At 40.9% G+C, this 20,557-nt stretch overlaps 1 protein-coding gene across 1 annotated transcript in view; it reads right to left on the reverse strand.

Annotated features, from left to right (window-relative positions):
* akap9 (A kinase (PRKA) anchor protein 9) overlaps positions 1-20,557 on the reverse strand; it is a 56,091-nt gene that overhangs the window by 16,301 nt on the left and 19,233 nt on the right. Inside the window, 11 exon segments of the mRNA XM_061665718.1 lie at positions 222-398; positions 4,003-4,122; positions 4,908-5,140; positions 6,796-6,834; positions 7,570-7,687; positions 7,931-8,025; positions 10,731-10,893; positions 15,313-15,446; positions 16,441-16,610; positions 17,536-17,612; positions 19,645-19,902. Of these exon segments, the coding sequence (XP_061521702.1) occupies positions 222-398; positions 4,003-4,122; positions 4,908-5,140; positions 6,796-6,834; positions 7,570-7,687; positions 7,931-8,025; positions 10,731-10,893; positions 15,313-15,446; positions 16,441-16,610; positions 17,536-17,612; positions 19,645-19,902 (1,584 nt within the window).

A 20,557-nucleotide genomic window follows, 5' to 3' on the forward strand; every position in this document is an offset into this window, starting at 1 on the left:
TAACCACTATAACACCATGCTGACCGCATTGCATCCAGTTCTGGTTCATTTATGTGAACATAAACACAGTGATCTGTACTGTATTGTTCTCTGGCTCTGTGCAGCCCCTCCCTCCTCGTAAATCTCCTCTTAAAGTCGTCCCCTCATCTCCACGCTCTCACGCACGCGCCAGCCATATAACGCATCGCTCTTGCACACCCCCACCCTCTCGTTTTCCTAACCTTCTCCAGGGACTCTGCGCTGGCCAGCAGGGCCTGCTCCAGCTCACGGATGCGGCTCTCCAGCTTGTCAATCTCCTGGTCACGATCTGCTAGGTCGCGACGCAGCTGCTCGGAGCCCAGCAGCAGCTCGCTGCACCAGTCCGCCTTCTCCTTCAACTGGGAGCTCAGCAGCTCCACCTGGTTAGTGCAAAGAGGAAAAGAGAGAGGAAGAGGCTTTGAATAGACTCACTTATGATTACCAATTGCTACACAGTGTAGCCGACACATTCACAGCTAGCTTGGAGGTCAGATGATCCACCTGAGAAAGGAGGGAGGGGAGGGTGGGAGAAAAGTGCAGGAGGGAGAGAGAGCTTTCATTCAAGGGTGACAAACTACACAGTATCATTAAATAGGGGAGGGGGGCTCGCAGGATCCACCTGGAGGAGGAGAAGGAAGAAATGCAAAGGGGGGTTCAATGGGAAGACAACCCAAAAATGCACATATCTACAGGAAACTAAGGGAGGGGCTGGGAATATTGGATGCACTACAGCAGGGGTGGGCAAACTTTTGTTCTTGAGGGCCACATTTCATTTTTAAAATGGACTTTCATAGTATGGTTAAAAAAAAAAAAAAAAAAAAAGCTTTTAAAATGTGTAGGTAAAAGACCTCATTATAATAAAAATATTATTAATAATTTAATTACAAAAAATTGTTCATTAAATTAGTTATTTACATGTAGATGCAAAATGCTTATATTTTTATTTTTAAATTTCTTTACTTACACAAATTAAGATGAGATGAATAAAAAAACAATAAATTTTAATTAACCAGTTTTAGGGGGGAAATTATCACCAAATACTATTACAGGACTCTTGATAGTGTAAATTATATAGAAAAAAAATAAATAAAAAATAAAAATAAAAAAATAAAAAATCTAAATAAATAAAAAAATAAAAAATAATAATCTTCTAAATATAGAAAATATTTTCATAGTAAAATAATTAGAATTTGTAATTGTATTGTAATTAACAATTGTAATTAATTTATTATTTCAACATTACAAATTCCTAATTTACAATTCAATAAAATGAAAATTGTTTCCATGGTTTATTTTACTAATATTTTTTTAATGAACAATAAACAATTTAACCAATTATTTAATGGGCTAAATGAATAAAATACAAAAATAAATACATTATTATGTCTAAATTAACAACAAATTATACAACAATCCTGATAATGTAAATGAAAAAAATAAAATATGTAATTAAAATAGATTAATTTTAAAATGGATCATTTTAATTGTATTATTTATATTTTAATTATGATTATTTTATCTTTACACAATAAATAGGAAGTGTTAAATGTAGATATTAAATAGCTTATTTTACTTATATTGTTTGATTACTTCAATTAATTATTTGTTGAGCTATAATTTTTAAAAATTAAATTAACAAATACTTTTAAATTCTCCAATTTTAGCAAAAAGTGGCTAACTTAATGCAACAATTATTACAGGACTCATTATAACGTAAATGCTCGGTGACCTGTTTAAAGAATGGTGTGGGCTATACTTTGCCCACCCCTGCACGAAACGCTCTCCAGTGGATTGGGGGACACATGTAGCGACTAGAAGCAGTACCTTTAAGAACACTCCGTCCACCTGCAAAGACCAGGGAGAGAGAAGGCGGGAGTAGCGTGAAGGAGCAGAGCGCGCCAATGCAAAAAAAGGAGAGAAGTAAGCCAAGGGAGAAAAGAAGAGGCAATTTGAGGTATCAATAATAAAATGAATGTGGCTCTGGACATTAAGAAAATGGTAGGTTGGCATCACCGGGCTCTCAGCCTGTGACCTGGAAGCACAAATAATGTGAGAAAAGATGCTTAACTGTTCCATGCAAGCCCTATATAGAGTTTAAAACAAAACTACTATTACTACTTGACTTGTAAAGAAATGCAGAGGACTAGAAGACAGAGCGACTGGAACTCAAGAGCATTTGCATGGAGCTTATCATCAAAACCACAAAATAAGATACAGCATTAAAATTGGTTAAGGAAGTAAACTCCATTTCAGTAAGGCGCAACATTACAATCATTACATTTGCCCAAGTTACACTTGAATGTGTTTTACCGGCGGTTACGGCGCTCAAACGCATGCTAATAACTGTTACACATTAACTAACTTGTTAAAAGGTGACGCGTGATGATCCAGAGTTCAATGTAGTTAAAGTAACAGCTGCACCAGCAATGTGTGCGAGGATCAAGAAATATAGAACACATTTGGTTTTGAGGGGGATGTTCTGTCACATGCAAATGAGCGACTGCTCCCCTGTACTACTGGGCTAATGCCAAGTATGTCTTTCGCTACCATGACGACCCAAGGCTTGTGGCAATTTGTACTCAAACAGCCATGAGTCTGAAAAGAAAAGAGAGTCTCCATAAACAAAAGTAAAATGCATGATTTGGATTTTCATTTGTGGTGGCAGCACTTCATAACCAGGCTGTTGAATTAGAAGTATCAATTAGTGTAGCGGCTCTGTGCCTGTGAAACTTTGTGAGGGCCTTATGGAAATAGAACAACTCACTAACAGACACATTTTTGGAAATCGGCACTTCACCAAAGATTTACTTCTTTTAACTTCACATGTAATGAGTGGGCAGGCACTCCAGAGACCCAACTATTTGTACACAAGCAATCAAAAAGTCAACTTACATAACACAACCTTAATAGGAAGGTCTCAGTGAACACATGGAGGAAGTATACAGTAATTCATTTTTTCTTCTTGCCTTTTCCTTTGTTTCACATGTAAGTAGATTGCAATTGAATACAGTGGCCTTTAGGTCTTCAGTTCTTACCATTCAGTGTCATTCGTGAATTCCCACAATGTCGCTGTTACTCCCAAAGTGTTAGGTTTCCCTATCTGGCAATGATCTCCCTTTTCCTCTGTTCCCAAATCTGACAAATCCCTGTGTGCAGGTCACACTAAACCTTACCCATGTTTTTTTCTCCCCAACAGCCTGTCTCCTGACTTACATTTGAGGCTTCAAACAAATTAAGACCAATAAAACTTTTGCATGGCTAACCTTACACCAAACAGAATTTTAATTAAAGCGACAGCGGAGTACAGTGCACACCGGTCTATTTGCACTTCGCGCTATTCACGATTTTACCTATTTGCGTTTTTTTCCTGTGGAACCTATACTCAGCTTTTTGCGGAAGAACTCACCCCTTCATGATTTTTGCACTCTTTCTATCTCTCCCTAAAGTGCTAAAAGATGCCACCAAAGCCCTAGCTAATATTAACATAGCAATTAGGAAGTACAGTAAAAAGTCTACAGAGAGAGCATATAAACACTTTTTTTAAACAACATTGCCCCTCTCAGATGCTTTAAACACACTCCAACGTATTGTAACACACTTAAAAATGTATCTCAAGATTATAAACTGCAGATTTCCGCAATAGACAAGAAGATACATTCCACAAGAAAATCTTCAATGTGGTGGTGCCACAGTAGGTGAACGGCGATATACATTCAATTACTAAAAATATTTGCACAATTCACTAAAGGAATTCAAGTAAATCCCCCCTGAGGAGGGGAGGTTTCCTGTATTTCAGTTTCCCAATGGCTCTATTAATGGCTACAATGTGACAAGCAAAAAGCATTGATCGCAGTCTGACACTTTTCGTCCAGGTCAACAACTTTGGTGTCACGTTCAAGGAACCACTAGTAAATCTATCACCTCTATTGTGGCGCGGCAGAGTGTCGTATATGCAAAATAGAGCTCCCTCCCTTCTTGTGCTACCTGTCGGCTTCTTTGCTCCGAGCCACTGGGAAGTTTCTGTTGGTTCTTTAGCTGCTGCTCCAAGACGTGGATCTCGTGTTGGAAGACGTCGCGCTCGTGCTCCCGGTCCACGGCTTGCTCCTAGAAACAAGAAAAAGTGAGTTTTCCCCTCATGAATAAGATGCTTCAATATAAACGTCTTTGTCAGTGGTAAGTACTGTACTACAGTGGATATAAAAAGTTGACACAGCCCCGTTCAAATGACAGATTTCTGTGATATAAAAAAATGAGACCAAGATGTGATTTCAAAAAATGTTCCACCATTAATGTGACCTAGAACATGTACAACTCGATTATAAAAACTCTTTGAGAGGGGAAGTAAAAACAAACAGATAATGTGTTTGTTCAAGTGTGCACACCCTCTTACAACTGGAGATGTGGCAGTGTTCACAATTAATAATCACATTCAAACCCTTGTTAAATTGGAAATCAACACACAAGTGTTGATTTCAACACATCAGTGCCTCTGACTAATCCCAAATGTTCAGATGTTCTATCAGAATATTCCTGAGATTTTTTTTTACCTTTCTAGCAGAGGCCTGAAGGCTGTGTGCTAACACTGATTGGTATTTTGAACTTTCATAATTCCTTCCATCTTGTCTAAGACAACAGTTGCAGCTGAAGAAAAACAGCCCTAAACGATAATGCTAAGTTTTAAAGTTAAAAAAGATGCTGTATAACTGATAGTAAAAATTCATTTTTACTTTTTATAATTACAAAAATTGGTGTGCACTTTTACTTTAGTAGGAGTTTAATCAGTACTTCTGCTTTTGTTTTGTTTTGTTTTTGTACACGTATTGTACAAGTATCTGTGCTTCTACTCAAGTAGTGAGTGTGAATATTTTGCCCCGGTGTTTGTAGCTTACGTCAAGGAACCGTCTGTTCTTGTCCAGCTGCTTCTCCAGAGCCTGGATCTGCTGCTGGAGGTCCCCGGTCTCCACCTTGCGGGCGGTCTCCAGCTCAATCACTCGGTTGACTTGCTCCTCTAGCTCCGCCTCCAGGTTCTTCATCTGTTTCAGCAGGTCGGCGCTCTCCTTCTCTGCCTGGCGCTGCACCTCCACCTTCTCCTTCATCAGCTTCTCCGTCTCTTCCAACAGATCTGAATGGGCACGGCGGTATTACTGCCTGGACATTCTTTTTTGTTGTTGGAGAAGCGATTCAATATGAATGGGATGCTGAGCCTACCGAAGAGTCTGAGCTGTTTCAAGCCTTGTGACGGGATGTTATGCAATACTGTATTTCCAAATAAGGTGACTTTCGATGGCTGACTGAGACTCTTATACTGTATGTTTCTGCATGTGACTTTCTTCAGGCTTCTGATTGGCTAAAATGGCCTTAAGGTAGCAACCTTTTACTTAGGCATACATAATATGGGAATTATCTTTTAATATTCCGGAACAGGGAAAATTTGTTATATTTGTAGCCATACCACATACTCTAGCTGTTGTGGTTATCCTCAGACTCTTCCACCATTCCATTCAGTTTTCCAAGATGATCACGCCCCCACCCCCGCCCCAACCAACCGTTCTGCTACCACCAAGGAACAACCCCCATTGGTTCACCCAGGATCAAAAGATCCCCTGCAGGATTAGCAGTGACAAGATGCGACAAGTGTGTGAGTGACAGACCATAACATTGCAAAATCCATGCCCAGGAAGCATTGACAGGGGGAGAGGGGATGAGGGTTGCAATCATCACACTCCCACAAATAAGATAATCAATAATACAAAATACAGACAACTGACGTTCTGCTTTCATTCCATCATGCTAATTCGAGGGCTAACATTCAATCCAAGATGCTAAAAAATGCAGGACAAGATTAGTGAAAAGCAAACAGTTGAAGCAAAGGTTAGTGATTGTGAGCCCAAAAGCAAGCACAGGCCTTGCCGGGTGATGCCATAGGTGGGAGTTTGTCACATATATGCCAGTCATAAGTGAGTCTTAACTTTCAAGTTTCAAGCAAGTGCCATGTTACTGTGGGAAAAAATAATAATCAAGCAAGTTGAGTCCCCACTAAATTTCAAGAAAGTCGAGTCAAGTCATTAGTTGGGTTGATTAAGTCATAAATCAAGTCATACAATCTTGCTCAGTCATAGAAACACTTTAACCATTTTGCACTCAGTATCTGTACTTGCATTAGTTAGCTTTACTAACATGTTCACAATCACAGTTTTGTAATGGTCCCAAACCAGTTTCCTTTTTGTCTATTACTTTATTGCCATCTCAATTAAATGCATTACAGACATAAACCTTTGTTAATGTTTGACCAGCTATCGTTACGCTAAATTGTGAAGCTAATGTAGTTTACAAGTCTTTGTGAGTTTTACAATGACTGATGAAGTTAGATATTGTAGCCGTTGTGTCTGTTATGTTGCCATTCTCCTTTTCCAGATTTAATCAAAAACATAATCCTTGAATCTAAATGTAATCCTCTTCGGAGCGCCCTCCATGATACTTAATGAGGTGGCCTCTGTAAACAGGCAAGATTTGTCAAGTCATGTGGTTCAAGTCGAAGTCAAGGTGAGTCTCATGATTACAAAGTCAAAGTCAAGGGTCTTTCATTAGTGTTTGGCAAGCAATTCCCAACTAATATTGGCAATTTAAGTCTTAACTGGAGTCAAATCATGTGACTCGAGTCCCCCACCTCTGGGTGATGCTGCCGGATTAGGGTTACAGATGTATCATCAGTTAGACAATTAAAAAGAACAAAGAGAGAGTGGAGGAGGGGCTGAGCCATGCTCAAAGTGGACACACCTGCTTCAGGTGCTGCAACCATTGCAGCTTCAACTAGGCCTATAGGAGAATAAGAAAGCACAGGAGTTGAACATGCTCTGCTTTTGTGTGACCAACGGGAACATCTCGGAAGAAAAGGTGGTAGAAAAAAAGTGATGGCGCAGCTTTCTTTTTGTGTTTCATAATTCAGGAGGTTGTTCAGTTGTTGTCACAGGATGAAAAAGCAATACCATAAAAAGAAGGCGTTTCTTAAATTGCCCCATGATCTGATATGTGTTGAATACTCACCCTTATAAAGACAATGTACTCACGGGATACCTTTTTGATAACGAGGGGTTATGGTACAAAATGAACTGCATTATGCCAAGTCATCAAGCTTCGCAGCCATGCTCCACCCAATGTTGAATATTACAATGTTTCACAATTTAGTGTATTATATAAGATAGCAATTTGGTAGCAATCAGACAAAACCTCAAGGACTGGTTCGCTGGTGAAGGACCCCTGGAAAATGGCCACTTCAAATCAAAATGGCCGACTTCCTGCTCGTTTTAAGACATGGCTTCTTGAGACTTTAGGTCTACTCATGATAGACCTGAGTACCTAATTTCAAGTTATCAAGTGAAACTGGCTTTAGGCAAAATTTTCCAAACATTTTTCACCTGGATGAACACACCTTAAAAATTTGGTGAATTCTTGAGTGTGGGAAAGCCTTCAAAATGACGACTTAATGATCATGAAACTATAGCGCTTTTCAAGATGTCCAAAGACGTGTTACAGGCCTTCTGTGATACGTACAAAGCTCACGAGGTCCAGCGTTTTCTCGCATGGCGTCTTGTTGCCGGGACACCAGCTCACGCTCCTCCTGCATTTGAAGCCGCTCCTGCTCCAGCTCTTGCAGTCGACTGCCTGTAACCTGCATTGAAAAAAAAAAAAAAAAAAAAAAAAAAAGTCAATTCAATGAACCCTCATTCATCGTGGGGGATACGTTTCTGTCTCTCCCGCAATAGGTGAAAATCTGCAATGTTGAGAGACCATATAAAAAGGTTTTACCCCTCCCACACGCTTTAAACATATTTAAACCGATGAGTTAGTTTACCTTCAGCAAAGCCTGATACATTTAAGGCCACATCAATCAAAATTGGGGATCATTATCTACCTGCAGCTCCTGCTCCAGGTTGAGCTGGAGCTCCTCCTTCTGACGTAACTGCTCCTCCAGGGCAGCTCGTTCACCTGTGTAGCCGTCAATCAGACCTGCATGAGACGAGACAGAAAAGTGTTTTTAAAATTTGACTTCTTTAGGGTACGGAGGCGCACCAAAGAATCAAAAGAAAAAAGAAAAAAAAGAAAAAACAAGGTTACCAGCAAGCACAAACGCATTCCCACTGCATAATTGAGGAACACACAAGTGAGCATGTCTGACCCATTTTGCTCGACATGTAGAACAGGACCGGGTTGCAAATACAATGAAATGCTTCATAACGCCACGGCTTCATAACAGGTCAGCAACCATTTTGCTCCGGGATGCCATTCGGGGTCATGGATAGGTGCTGAGAGAGTGGTTTTCTCCAAGAATAATGATTAAATGTCATAAAGGTGTATTTAGTGGCTTTATAATGGCTGCTTGTGTTGATTAAGTGGGTTTATAAATAAGTAAATAGCCATGGCTTTGCCCTATTTGAGACACCTGAGCAGGACATAGAGTTGAGTTTGCCTAAGGAGGGTTCTTCTCCAGGATGCACCATTCACATCAGTCATGTCATGGCTCTTTTCCCCATCATGTCAAGACATAGTGACAATATTATACTGCCATTGAAATGCAGTCATCAGAGAAATATAGAAGCTATATAAAGCCGATGTCGGGTACATTCCCGGAATTATTCTGTAAAAAATATGCATCACATTGCATGAATCTAGTGTAGCGCTCGGAGGTGTTATTAATGCTCCACATGCTCGCAATCAGGTTGAGGTCAGAAAATGAGCTACACCATGGGTTTTTCTCCTATTTGTATGCTTAGCCACTACAGCATCAATTGTGTTTTTTTGCAGTCTGGTACGGTGTGTTGTTTTGCATCTCTTGAATTATTTTACTGCAGAAGGAATGGCTTTTGTTTCTTTTTATACCATGAAGGAAGATGGTCAGAAACTCCACAAATTTTACCTGCTTTGGTTATTAATGTGCCAACATGCTCCTCCACAACACAATGTTTCACAATTTAGCACTAGGCCTCTGTCTCATATGGTGAGCAACAACTATTCGAGGGGTAGAGGGACAGAGCCCTGCCACGAAAGCTTTTTACTGTACTATAATTGCCTTTAGATTCCACAAGATAACAACAAATGACTACTTTTGTCTAAATGAAACTCCTGAACTTAAGCAGGTGGACATTTCTCAAGATTTTTTTGTTCAAACATGCCCCCCAAATTTCACAACAGAAGCTCTCTGTAATACTGCTTTCATCAGAACCAACACGCTTGCTCTCCGAATTGCAACTTATTTGGGGGTAACTTCATTGAAATCTTAATTAATAATCATTCGGAACACAGTTCATGCTCAACGTAAGAGTTTGCCATATGGTTACCTAACCTATAAAACAATGTTTTATCGCAGCACATATTAGACTTCTGCAACTGTATAAAACGATACTGTTCAAGTAAAAGAAAGATAAGCATAGCAAACACATCTCACCGTTACTCTGTGTGCTTCCAAAAAAGTTGCTCTATTTAATAGACTTGAACGCAAGTTAGCTTGGCTGTTGTTTGGTGTGCGTGTGCGAGCAAATGCAACAGTTGGGCCCCGAAGGAGCAGCTGTCTCTGACATGGATGGGCTGGCAATCTAGCTGACAACCCACCACCCCATCAAGATGGCAAAATGTTGTTTCTGTCACACTGAAGTGACAATATGAGTTATTTTCCCCTCTAAAGTTTTGCAGCAGTGACGTCACTTACAAACTATAAAATGTAAAATATTCACTACAAGAGAACAAGCTAACATCTCAATTCCCCACCCCTTCATCTTGGGCTATTAAGCTCAGCGCCTGCGATCCTGCTTAAAAATCATTTGGGTTCTTGTGTTAACATTTAGCCACAGTTCCTGGTAGAATCACCTGAAAATTGCCTCTATAAGAGAGGTGATAGGAATTAGAACATAATATGTAAAGGGACACGCACACTGTAAAAAAAATAACAGTGCAGCTCAGCCTCATGTGTTGTTGTTTTTTTTTTTTTAACTCACACAGTGTAAACACAACTACAAGCATTTTGTCAAACTCTCCAGGGCTCATCAGATGTAACTAAAGCAATAACAACTGTCATTAGTAGTGTTTGTACAGCCTAATAATTCACACTGTTTAAACTGTTGATGTTGTCTTCATGGTTCGTTTCCTATTAAATATTTTTGCACCTTCCACATGCTTTGAACACATTCAAACTTATTAAAACAATCTTTTAAAGACTTTGTAAACATATTTGAACACACAAAGAAATTGTAGTATAAAATGTATAGAAAACGCTGTACGAATTGTAGTGTCTGTGTATTGGATACGTGCCTTTAAGAGTCGAGGTCTGGTGGGGTGGGGTCTGATGTTGACGAGTCTGTGCGGGAGTGTCTGGGTGTGAGCTGTGGCTGACAGCAGCACATGCGTGAATGTGCTCATTGTGTTTGTGTTTTACTGTTCTCCTGGCGTTCAATAAATGGCTGAAAAGTGTATCGGCGACCTTTCCAACATACGAGGGCATTGCAGTAAGTAAGCATACATTAAAAAAAGTTTGTTTAAATGCTTTGCTATATCAGATTGGCTTAAGCATATGTTTCACAAACAAGTTGAGGTGGTCCATCCTTTTCCTTCCACTTTTCTGTATCTGGCCCTCAGTGTAATGACCCCTAGTCCCTACCTATTTACTGTACTTCAGCCATTTTGTGTATGTGTGTGTTTCCGATACAATTAAAGATGCTCACCCTCAGCCCGGTGTAGCTCTAGGGCGAGCTGCTCGCGAGCCCGAGCCTCCTCAGCCAGGCGCTCCTGCAGCTCCTCCTGCTTCTGCAGGAGCTCGCTAATTTCCTGGTTGTGCCGGAAGGACTCTCGCATGAGTTCTGTCTGGGTGATGCGGGCATGTTCCAACTGAGGGGTGACCACAAAAAAAATAATAAAATAAAAAGAGTAAGTATGATGAAGTGCAGCTCCAACACCACGGCAATAACATACCGTATACATTATTTCACTGAGAGGGTCAATCAAAACCGGTGCAATTTTTTATACAGGTCTTGGATCTCATTAGATTGTGCAGGTGTTTCTAAAGTGGAGTACACACGTGTGGACAATTGGGACGAATTTTAGCATTTTTCCTCCCTTGTAAGGAAAGTAAGCAGAGGCCTGGTTGTTGGATATCTCGGAAAGATTATCTGGAGCGATTATCCTGTGGTGTGGGGTTTTTCCTTCCCGATCGCTCAGAAAATGGTTGGGTGCTGAAAACAGTTAAACCTGTGCAATATTTATGATGTACAAACCCTTTCTTGTGTGGTCAACCCAGAGTTCGGCCAAGCCACGGACTCTGTGATTGTACCGTGAAACAATTTCTATTTCTTCTTCTGTGACGAGTCTTTCTTCTTTGTAGATGTGCTAACCAGTCGTCCACCATGCCGCCCCGTAGTATTATTTCTCCAATTTATAGCAAAGGCTCGACTCATGAGCCATGAGGTTAGGTTGTCAAGTGTTTCGTTGCCATTCCACGATTACTTTTCAACAGATTTGCATATCTCTGGAGTGCAAAGGTCTTATACAAACTAGGAAGTAGTGACGTTGCAGAGTGGAAGTTACACAATCCTCTCACCAAGAGGTATAGATATTTGTGTGAAAAAAAACATTTAGAACTACCAACCGTACTTATTAAATTATTGTACTTAAGTAAAAAAAAAAAGTACAGACTCTGGAATACATACAACAGAAAAACTGAATATTTAATGTCAATTATAAATAATACCTGTATGTAAACATTAACTTAACAGTGTTTGTACCGAGAAGAAGAAATTCACAGAACAGGTTGCATGTTGTTGTTTAAGAGCTAGCTAGTGTTGGCTTGACTTATGCTATCTAAACAATGCTTTGCTAACGTGGTGAACTGAGGAACAAAAAAATGCTAAATCAGCCTATAACTGAAAAAATACACCTTGTATTTTTTTTCTTCAGATTAGACAAACTTTGAACACTAGAAGCTGGTCATTTTTTAGGCTGGCACAAGACAACGCAACATTCTTTTAGACAACGACATCAAAACATTGTCTTAAATAAGGCCATGCCAGGAGAATATTTTTCCTTCTCCAAATTTGTTGACATCATCGTTAATCCTCCTTGGTTCATGTTCCGCTAGTTCGCTGCTGTCCCTGTTTTATCTGCCCTTAGAAGACCCCAAGATCTCAAATGAAAGTCTCAACCGCGGTTGACTATCTTTTTTACATTGTGTCATCATCCGCAAAAGGGTTGGAAAAAGTAACAAGCCTATTTTGACAAAGTAAGTAGGGGAATGTACAGATACCAGTTTTCAAACGTAGGGAGTAAAAGTAAAAAGTTGCGAGAAAAGTACAGATCTCTGAATAATATACTTCAGTCCAGAAGGTACTTGCCACCACTGCCCTCAGCTGATATTTTATTCATCACGTGCACAAACGAAGCTGGAGGGGGGTAAAATATTCATCAGCGTTTCTCATGTGATGCGTGAGGTGAAAACTTACTGTATAGGGAGGTGTGGGTAGAGAGATTCTGGAGATAACTTTAAGCAGGTGACCATTGGTGCTATGATTGACGTGCGAGATCTGTGTCTGCACCAGGACGGCGTTCTTCTCCGTCAAGGTGCTGTAGATGGGGAAAGGCCGCGGGAGGGGAATCCGAGATTCTACCTCGTACACGTCCTGATCCTCCCCTTCCACCCACATGGTGCCATGCGTCCTGGAATTCCAGAAAGAGCGATGGGAATCCATGGCTGCCGAGGATGCCTTTTTTTTCCCCCGATCACCGGAGAGGGTTCGCCATGAACCGGGAATGCAGTTGATGTTGCCGTTGGTTGCCCGGCAACGGTTAACTCGTTCGTGGCCTGGTTGAGCAGGTAAACAGGTCCGACCGCAATGAGCGGCGAAGAGGAAAAGTCCAAACGGAGCACGTCATCCTGATTTCTTTGCTTAAGTGGCATTCCTGAACACAACCACGGGGAGGTACGTATACTCCGAAGTACGGGTCCTCTTCAATTATCCCCCTGCTCCCACTGAGCTTCTTTTTTCAGTGGAAAAGCACAGATCATATCCCCTTAGTCTTCCCCCTCTAGAGATGACCAAACAAAGATATATCGCCGTAGCAACAACATGCTTTTCCCGAGGGGCTCCCCCCGTCTTTCTAATTGCTCAGTTCAGGCGAGGGTGAAATGACATAACAGAGGTCCTTCCACAGTTTGCCCGTTATTCCTGCTCGGCTCTATGCACGCTCTAAATATTACTCACCGGGGCTGGAGCACTTATGAGGCGAGGTTTCCTTACTCTGTTACACGAATAAAAAAAAAGAGCTCAAATCCAAGACTTCCACAGCTTTTTTCCCCTCATAGTGGTTCATTGACTGCACTGATCACCGGGCTGAGGAATTGTGCTCAGTAAAACCAGGGTGGGAGGTAGGGAATCAGTGAGGGCAAGGGAGGTGTGGCTTCTATTCTCAACACCACCAGGCAATCCAGGTAGAAGAGCAAATAGATCTCTCTCTCACACACACACACACAGATTGACACCACTCCCTATCACACTACTGTGCGCACAAATAATAACCCCCACACAAAACACACCTTCCCAGCAACAAAGTCGTCAAACCGGATTCACTCCTTACGCAGTCGCAGTCAGCCCAGACAACGTCAATTAAATGTTCTGACATGTCACCTCCTGATGTGACATATTGCCATTTTTAAAACACTTTCACCCTGGCAGGAAAATCATGTAGGGGGAAAAGAAAAAAAGAAGAAGGAAAAAAATAATAATAAAATAAATAAATAAATAAATAAAAGACTTTTTCCTGATGACTGCCTTTGTATTGTGCACCTTATGCTCTGCTCTTATACAGCGTGAGTTCTTCCCAGCACTTTTATTTAGATTTTATTAACTGGGATGTGTCCGTGGACTTTTTGTTTTGGACTCTCTGGATTATTTCTATTTGTTATTTAATGCACTTTGACAGCATGCATGTGCCCGTGCTTGAACCAGTATATGGCAGCCCTTTTGTTTTGTTTTTTTTAATTGTGCAAGGTGGCGATGACATTGAATAACTGGCATGAGGAGCGATCGCATTATTCATGATATTACAATGGAGAGCAAATGTGCTTGTGTCTTTTTGGGAAGACTATGGATTATTTCTAGTTGTGTTTATTTCTATTGTGCATGGTAGTGGTTATCACAAATGTCGAAAAATGTCTGGAATGAATAACTGGCGAACGGAGCAATCACATTAATCGTGACACGTACATTGCCAGCAAGCATGTGCCCATGCGTTTTTTTTCAGAACTATTACTGATAATTTCTAGTTGTGTTTATTTCTATCGTGCAAGATCATGGTTAGCATTAAGAACTGGTGAGTGAAGAAATCATATTAATCATGACATGCACTTTGCCAGGGCGCATTTGCCCATCCATAAAGAGACTATGGATTATTTGTTGTCGTTCTGTTTATTGCTGTTGTGCACCATGGCAATTATTATGAATAACTGGCGAGAGGAGCGATGTCAATAATCCTGACAAGTAAATTGTCAATGCGTAAATAAGTATACAGTGGATTTTTTTTTACCCTCTGGATTATTTCTAGTCGTTTTATTTATTTCTATTGTGCATATCGGCAGTTCTCATGAAGTTGTTGAACCCTCAAAACCACAGCACGTAGAGATGCACTTGGTACTTGACCCCATACAAACAAGTTCAGGGTGTGCGAGCCAAAAAAAAAAAAAAAAAAAAAAAGAAGAATCTACGCAAATGTACATTTGACTTTAAAAAAGACAAAAAAATGTAATATTCAAACGAATGCTTTGCTGGAAGCAATGCACGAAGATGCTAAACAACAGTGATGCCCGGCTTGGACTTAGGTCACTACAAGCTATTTTTAGATCACCAAGACAAACGGCATCCAAGCGTGAATAACGCATGAATTTCAGCCACGGGGGTAGGATGCAGCGTGCACTCACTTACAGTAACAAGCTCAATGGCCTAGTTAAACTCGACTCAGAGGGGCCGACGCTACACGCAGGGGGTGCACGACATGGGGACAGGGGGGTCGGGGGGCTTCCACCCAGCCGGACTATGATAGGCTGTCTGCCGATAGGACAAAAGCTCTGTGTAAATACAGCTCGTTTCTATGGGCAACCACTGGGAATGAGGCGGCATTTTCCAGACAACTTTGTTGAAAGATCCTATTCTGCAGTCATCTCCAGAATGAGAAAACCAATAGCCTCAGCTTTGTGTATTTAAAAATAGTATGTGGAAAAGCACCAAAAAGTAAACTTAACGAGTAGCCTTTGTTTCGTACCTGGTTGGTGGTGTCAGTGATAACCATCAGCATGTTCTCCAGGGCTGTCTGGAGTCGACCACTGATGCCCATCAGATGCTCCTCGTTCTCCCCCAGGAGAAGGCTGTCGTCTGGGGAACTCTTGCCAGATGGACCTACTGTGACATGGATAATTTCAAGTCATTCAATTGATTTCTATTGTGCGTTCAGTTGATTTCTATTGTGCAAGTGGACGGTTATTATAAATAAGTGGTGAGTGGGGCCATCACATTAATTTTATGAAACATATTGAGAGTGTCGTGGACAATTTTTTTACCCTATGGATTATTTCGCAGCAATATGTTTATTTCTCTTGTGTACGCTAGGACTTTTCATGAACTGGCACGAGGAGGTATCGTATTAATTACAAGACATGTAAATTGAACGTGCTTTTTTTTTTTAATTTGTGTATTATTTCCAGTTATTGCCTGTATTTCTACATAAGTGCACTGAACCTGAGTACGCATCAGAGGACTCACACCAGCCAAATGTCAAGTATGTTCAAGTACTGTTAGAATGAAATGGCCAGGTGTGCCCTAAATCTATTCCACAGTGATTCTCAAAGCGCTCCCTCTAGTGGTTTGCGAAGAGCCACTGAATTAAATGTTCAAACTGCATTATGTTACAGTGGGTTACACAATTTTTTTTATGCTAGTACACTACTTCTGTTAAGTACAGTTCGGTTGTATTCAAATTTTAAGTACAATGCATTTGCATTTAATCTTTTAGAACTGCTTTTTTTTTTTTTAAATGTATTTAGGTACAATTATTATTATCATTATTATTATTTGCAATACATGGATTAATTTGAATTGAATCATTATTTAAAACAGTTTTTATTTTCATATATTTAAGGACGGTGTTAATGTTCGAACTGTGCTTTCAATATTAAATATACTTTTCAGGAAAAAAAAACTCTGCCTTGTTTTTGATGAACACTTGGGCTTAGTACTATACTACTGTATCTTAATGCATGTCCTGATTTTTTTCGGTGGTACTTCAACTAAAAAGCTTGAGAATCAGTTTATGACAATGTAGTTCCAAGAGGTATAGTAGGTGTCTCTCTATTCGGACGTTATAACTTTTGGTAGTTAAATGAGTGTTACGTGCCTGCGACATGCGGTGTAGAGGGCGGTGCAGCCTGCAGCCCTGTGCTGGAAGAAGCATCCACCTGCAGACTTTGCATGTGAAGGCCCATTGTTTCTTCTGCCGCCGCCGTGGTCTTCAGGACGTCGGCCAACACCCGACTGAGCCTCTCATTGGCTCTGTGCAGGACAGTTCTGAAAGCAAAGTTAATGTTGACTTCACTAAACTCATCCTATTGATAACACTAATGCAGGGGTTGTCAATCATTTTGGGTCCAGGAACACCATACAAGGGAGAATTTTTTCCAAAGCCTCCTTCTTATTGCTAACGCCAAATAAACATTACCCCTAAATACCATAGCAATTAAAAAGTTGCCTTTTTTTAGAAAAACGTGGGAATGTTACCATAACAAATTCATCTCTTTTTATTTTTTTATTTTATTTTTTTAGAAAAACCCTGTAATGTTATGATAATGAAAAACATATCGTAATCTTTACAAGAACAAAGACCTATTTTGTCACGATAAACATTTTTAATCTTACATGAAAAAAGAGTCGAATGTTCTATGATAAAGTCGTAATATTATGATATTAAAGTCAAAGTTTAAAGAGTGAAAGAAATAATCTTTACAAGACCAAAAGGTATTTTGAATAAAGTCAACATTTTCCAATGAGGTTTAAATATGTTGACACTAAAGTCAAAATTTAATGAGGGAGAAAGTCATTTTTAACGAGTAAGTTTAAACAATTTATTCCAAGACGCCTGTACTGAATTCTCAGAAAAATACACCTTTTTTTTCCCCAAAGAAATAGGACTTTTTTCCTGTAAAACTACACATTTTGTTGAAACAAAATACATAAATAAAAATACTTATGCAAGGATTTCAGATTTATGTGATGATAGGTCACAATCATATCAGAGCTTTTAATTGGCTCAAAGCAAAGGTAGAGAGAAATACCTGGCTCATCATGTTTGTCTCTGTATATAAGTATGCACTTTTTATAAATGATACAACGTATTGCAAATGACTTTGCGGACCGCCAAACTACAACTTGCGGATGGGAGTTTGATAACCACTGCACTAGTGAATCATTACATTAAAAGTGAAATACTCATCACCTTTCGTTGTCCTTGTCAATGGAGACAGCACCGTCTTCCTCAACTTTTTCTTCACCATCATGTTTCGTCTGCAGCGGCTGCACGGGAAAAAAGGAGAAAACAGAAAGCAGTCCCGTCATCTCAGAGCCGCAAGAGTGGCACTGTCGGCGACGCGAATTCAAATAACGCGAACACGTAAACAACGACCCTTATGACACACAGACGCACTTGGACTCTCTAAGAGCCCGGAGAGACACTAGTTTCTTTGTGGTGCCATGGCAACAGGTGCAGCTGGGATGCAGCTGGGAAAAAGAGGCACAGCAGCACCACCAGATGGACAGATGGCAGTAATGCAGATGGTGCCAAGTGGGGCCAAGTGTAACTCTTATCCATCCATTTTCTATAGTGCTTTTCCTCATTAGGGTTGAGGGAGAGCTGGGGCCGATCCCAGCTGACCTTGTGGCGAGAGGGGGGTACAGCCATTCATTTTCAAGTGTAATGTTGTAAAATGAGTTTGATATGATATGATATGATATTACAGTAACCCTTTTTAAATGATCAATGTATTCCTCTAAATCAATGATTCCCAACCACTTAGCAGCGGCACATTCGTGTGGTGGGACATATAACTAGGTGTGCCCCGGGAAACAAATGATTTCTTTAGTACAAAATACAGTATCTTTTTTCATCTATCTATAGCCGGGTTTACATGGAGATCTTTTGTCATTCCGATTGAATTACTTCTGATTGAAGATCTCTGGTCAACTTTACATGTGACGTGATCTATTCCAATCTGTTGCAAACACGCACTACATTTAATCGCAACAGCCGCGTGACATGCGCACATCGACATACACGTCACGTCATTTATCAAGATGGAGGTCAGTTACCTATTTAGTACAATAGTGGGAATTTTTTTTTTTACACTTATTAAAACAACAGTTGATAAAAACAAATTACAAATAGTTACAAATAAGCTCTCGTCACATACGAGCTCTGGTTGGAAGCTGCCATATTTACGTGCATAAACGATGACATCACCGCGCATTTATGTCAAGTCAGAGCATGCACAGACAGAGCTCAGCACAGCAACATTCTGACTGATGGTTTACATGACGAAAATTTACTTCCGATCAGTTTGGCAAAAAGAATATTCCAACCCTGTGAAACCGAATGAAATTCCATTTGGATTCCATTCCTCTTTATTCCGATTGAGGTGTTTATATGGAGCATTTTCATTCAGTTTGGGCTTCTAAACTGATTGTAATCGAAATAGAAGGCTCCACGTAAACCCCCTTATGCCAGTGACATATGATGGTTAGTGAGTATTTATACTTCATATGACATTTTTGTGTTTGGTGGTGTGCTGTAAGATCACCAAGATGCCACAACATGGTGTTAATTTTTTTTTAAAGCATTTCTGTATAAGACACAGCTTTGGCCTGAGCACAAAACAGTCCACAAGGGAGTTTTTCAACAAGAAATGGCGGATAGGGTCCCCCAAGAAATTTAATTAGGCGAGTGCCGAACAGCGTATATGTGGGCGTCCACCGTAATAGCCTTGTGTTCAACTAAACAGGCCCAGATTTCAAACTCAGTAAAATTGAGCAAACTTAGATGAGGAGCGGTGTCCGACTGGTTAGAACGTCTGCCTCACAGTTCTGAGGACCGGGGTTCAAATCCCGGCCCCGCCTGTGTGGAGTTTGCATGTTCTCCCCGTGCCTGCGTGGGTTTTCTCCGGGCACTCCGGTTTCCTCCCACAACCCAAAAACATGCATGCTAGGTTGACTGAAGATTCTAAATTGCCCGTAGGTGTGAATGTGAGTGTGAATGGTTGTTTGTTTATGTGTGCCCTGCGATTGGCTGGCAACCATTTCAGGGTGTACCCCGCCTCCTGCCCAAAGAAAGTTGGGATAGGCTCCAGCACTCCCGCAACCCTTGTGAGGATAAGCGGCTCAGAAAATGGATGGATGGATAGATGAGCTCCTCATTGTTTAAATATATGCACCTTTTCTGCCATTTTTGTCTGGTGGTGTGATTTTAGATTTTTCAAATGTTTGCTCACTCCAAGTATCATTATGTGTGTATTTGATCATTTACTGTATGAGGTACAACACAAGTGACACCCACCTTCTCCTCTGCTCCCGATTCGGCTCGCCGTAGCTTCTCCCGGAGCTTCTGTATCTCAGTTTTCCTGTCCTGCAGCTCCTTCTCCAGGTGATCCCTCTCCTCCTCCAACCAGGCGCCCACAGAAACCCCCGCATTCTCCTCTACAGCATCCTCGCCGTCCGACTGGGTCTGCATGGCAGTGCTGGTCTGGCAGACGAGCTTGTTGATCCGGGCCAACTCTGTCTGCTGTGCGCACTCCACCGACATTTGGACGATGGCCTGAAGACAACACGCTCATGTCAGAGATCCTTTTATTTGTGATTGATTGCCCACACGGAACATATTAGTAACTGTGTTGCACTTTTAAACACACAGTTATGCCGTAAACAAATACAGTGCGGCAGTTGTCTGCATTTGTCAAACAAGAATCTGATGGCGCACTTTCCTCAAAAGAAAAGATTAAAGCTCGAGCTCGCAGTTTACGGTTGTAATTATAGGCAGTTACTCCCAACCACCGTAAGAGAAGATAACCAATTTCATTTAATTGGTCAGAAAAGTATTCATTTACTACAAATACTGTATCCTGTCTCATATAGTGACAGGCAGAAGAATTACATGCTCTTCCGCTTGATGGCAGAAGGTACATCCATCCATCCATTTTCTGTCCCGCTTATCCTCACTAGGGTTGCGGGCGTGCTGGAGCCCATCCCAGCTGACACTGGGCGAGAGGCAGGGTACACCCTGAACTGGTCCCAGCCAATCGCAGGGCACATATAGACAAACAACCATTCCCACTCACATTCATACCTACGGCAAGTCTTCAATTACCCTACCATGCATGTTTTGGGGCTGTGGGAGGAAACAGGAGTACCCGGAGAAAACCCACGCAGGCAAGGGGATAACATGCAAACTCCGCACAGGTGAGGCCGGATTT

Source organism: Phycodurus eques, chromosome 20 (assembly GCF_024500275.1).
Source record: "Phycodurus eques isolate BA_2022a chromosome 20, UOR_Pequ_1.1, whole genome shotgun sequence".
In the NCBI taxonomy this organism is placed as follows: domain Eukaryota; kingdom Metazoa; phylum Chordata; class Actinopteri; order Syngnathiformes; family Syngnathidae; genus Phycodurus; species Phycodurus eques.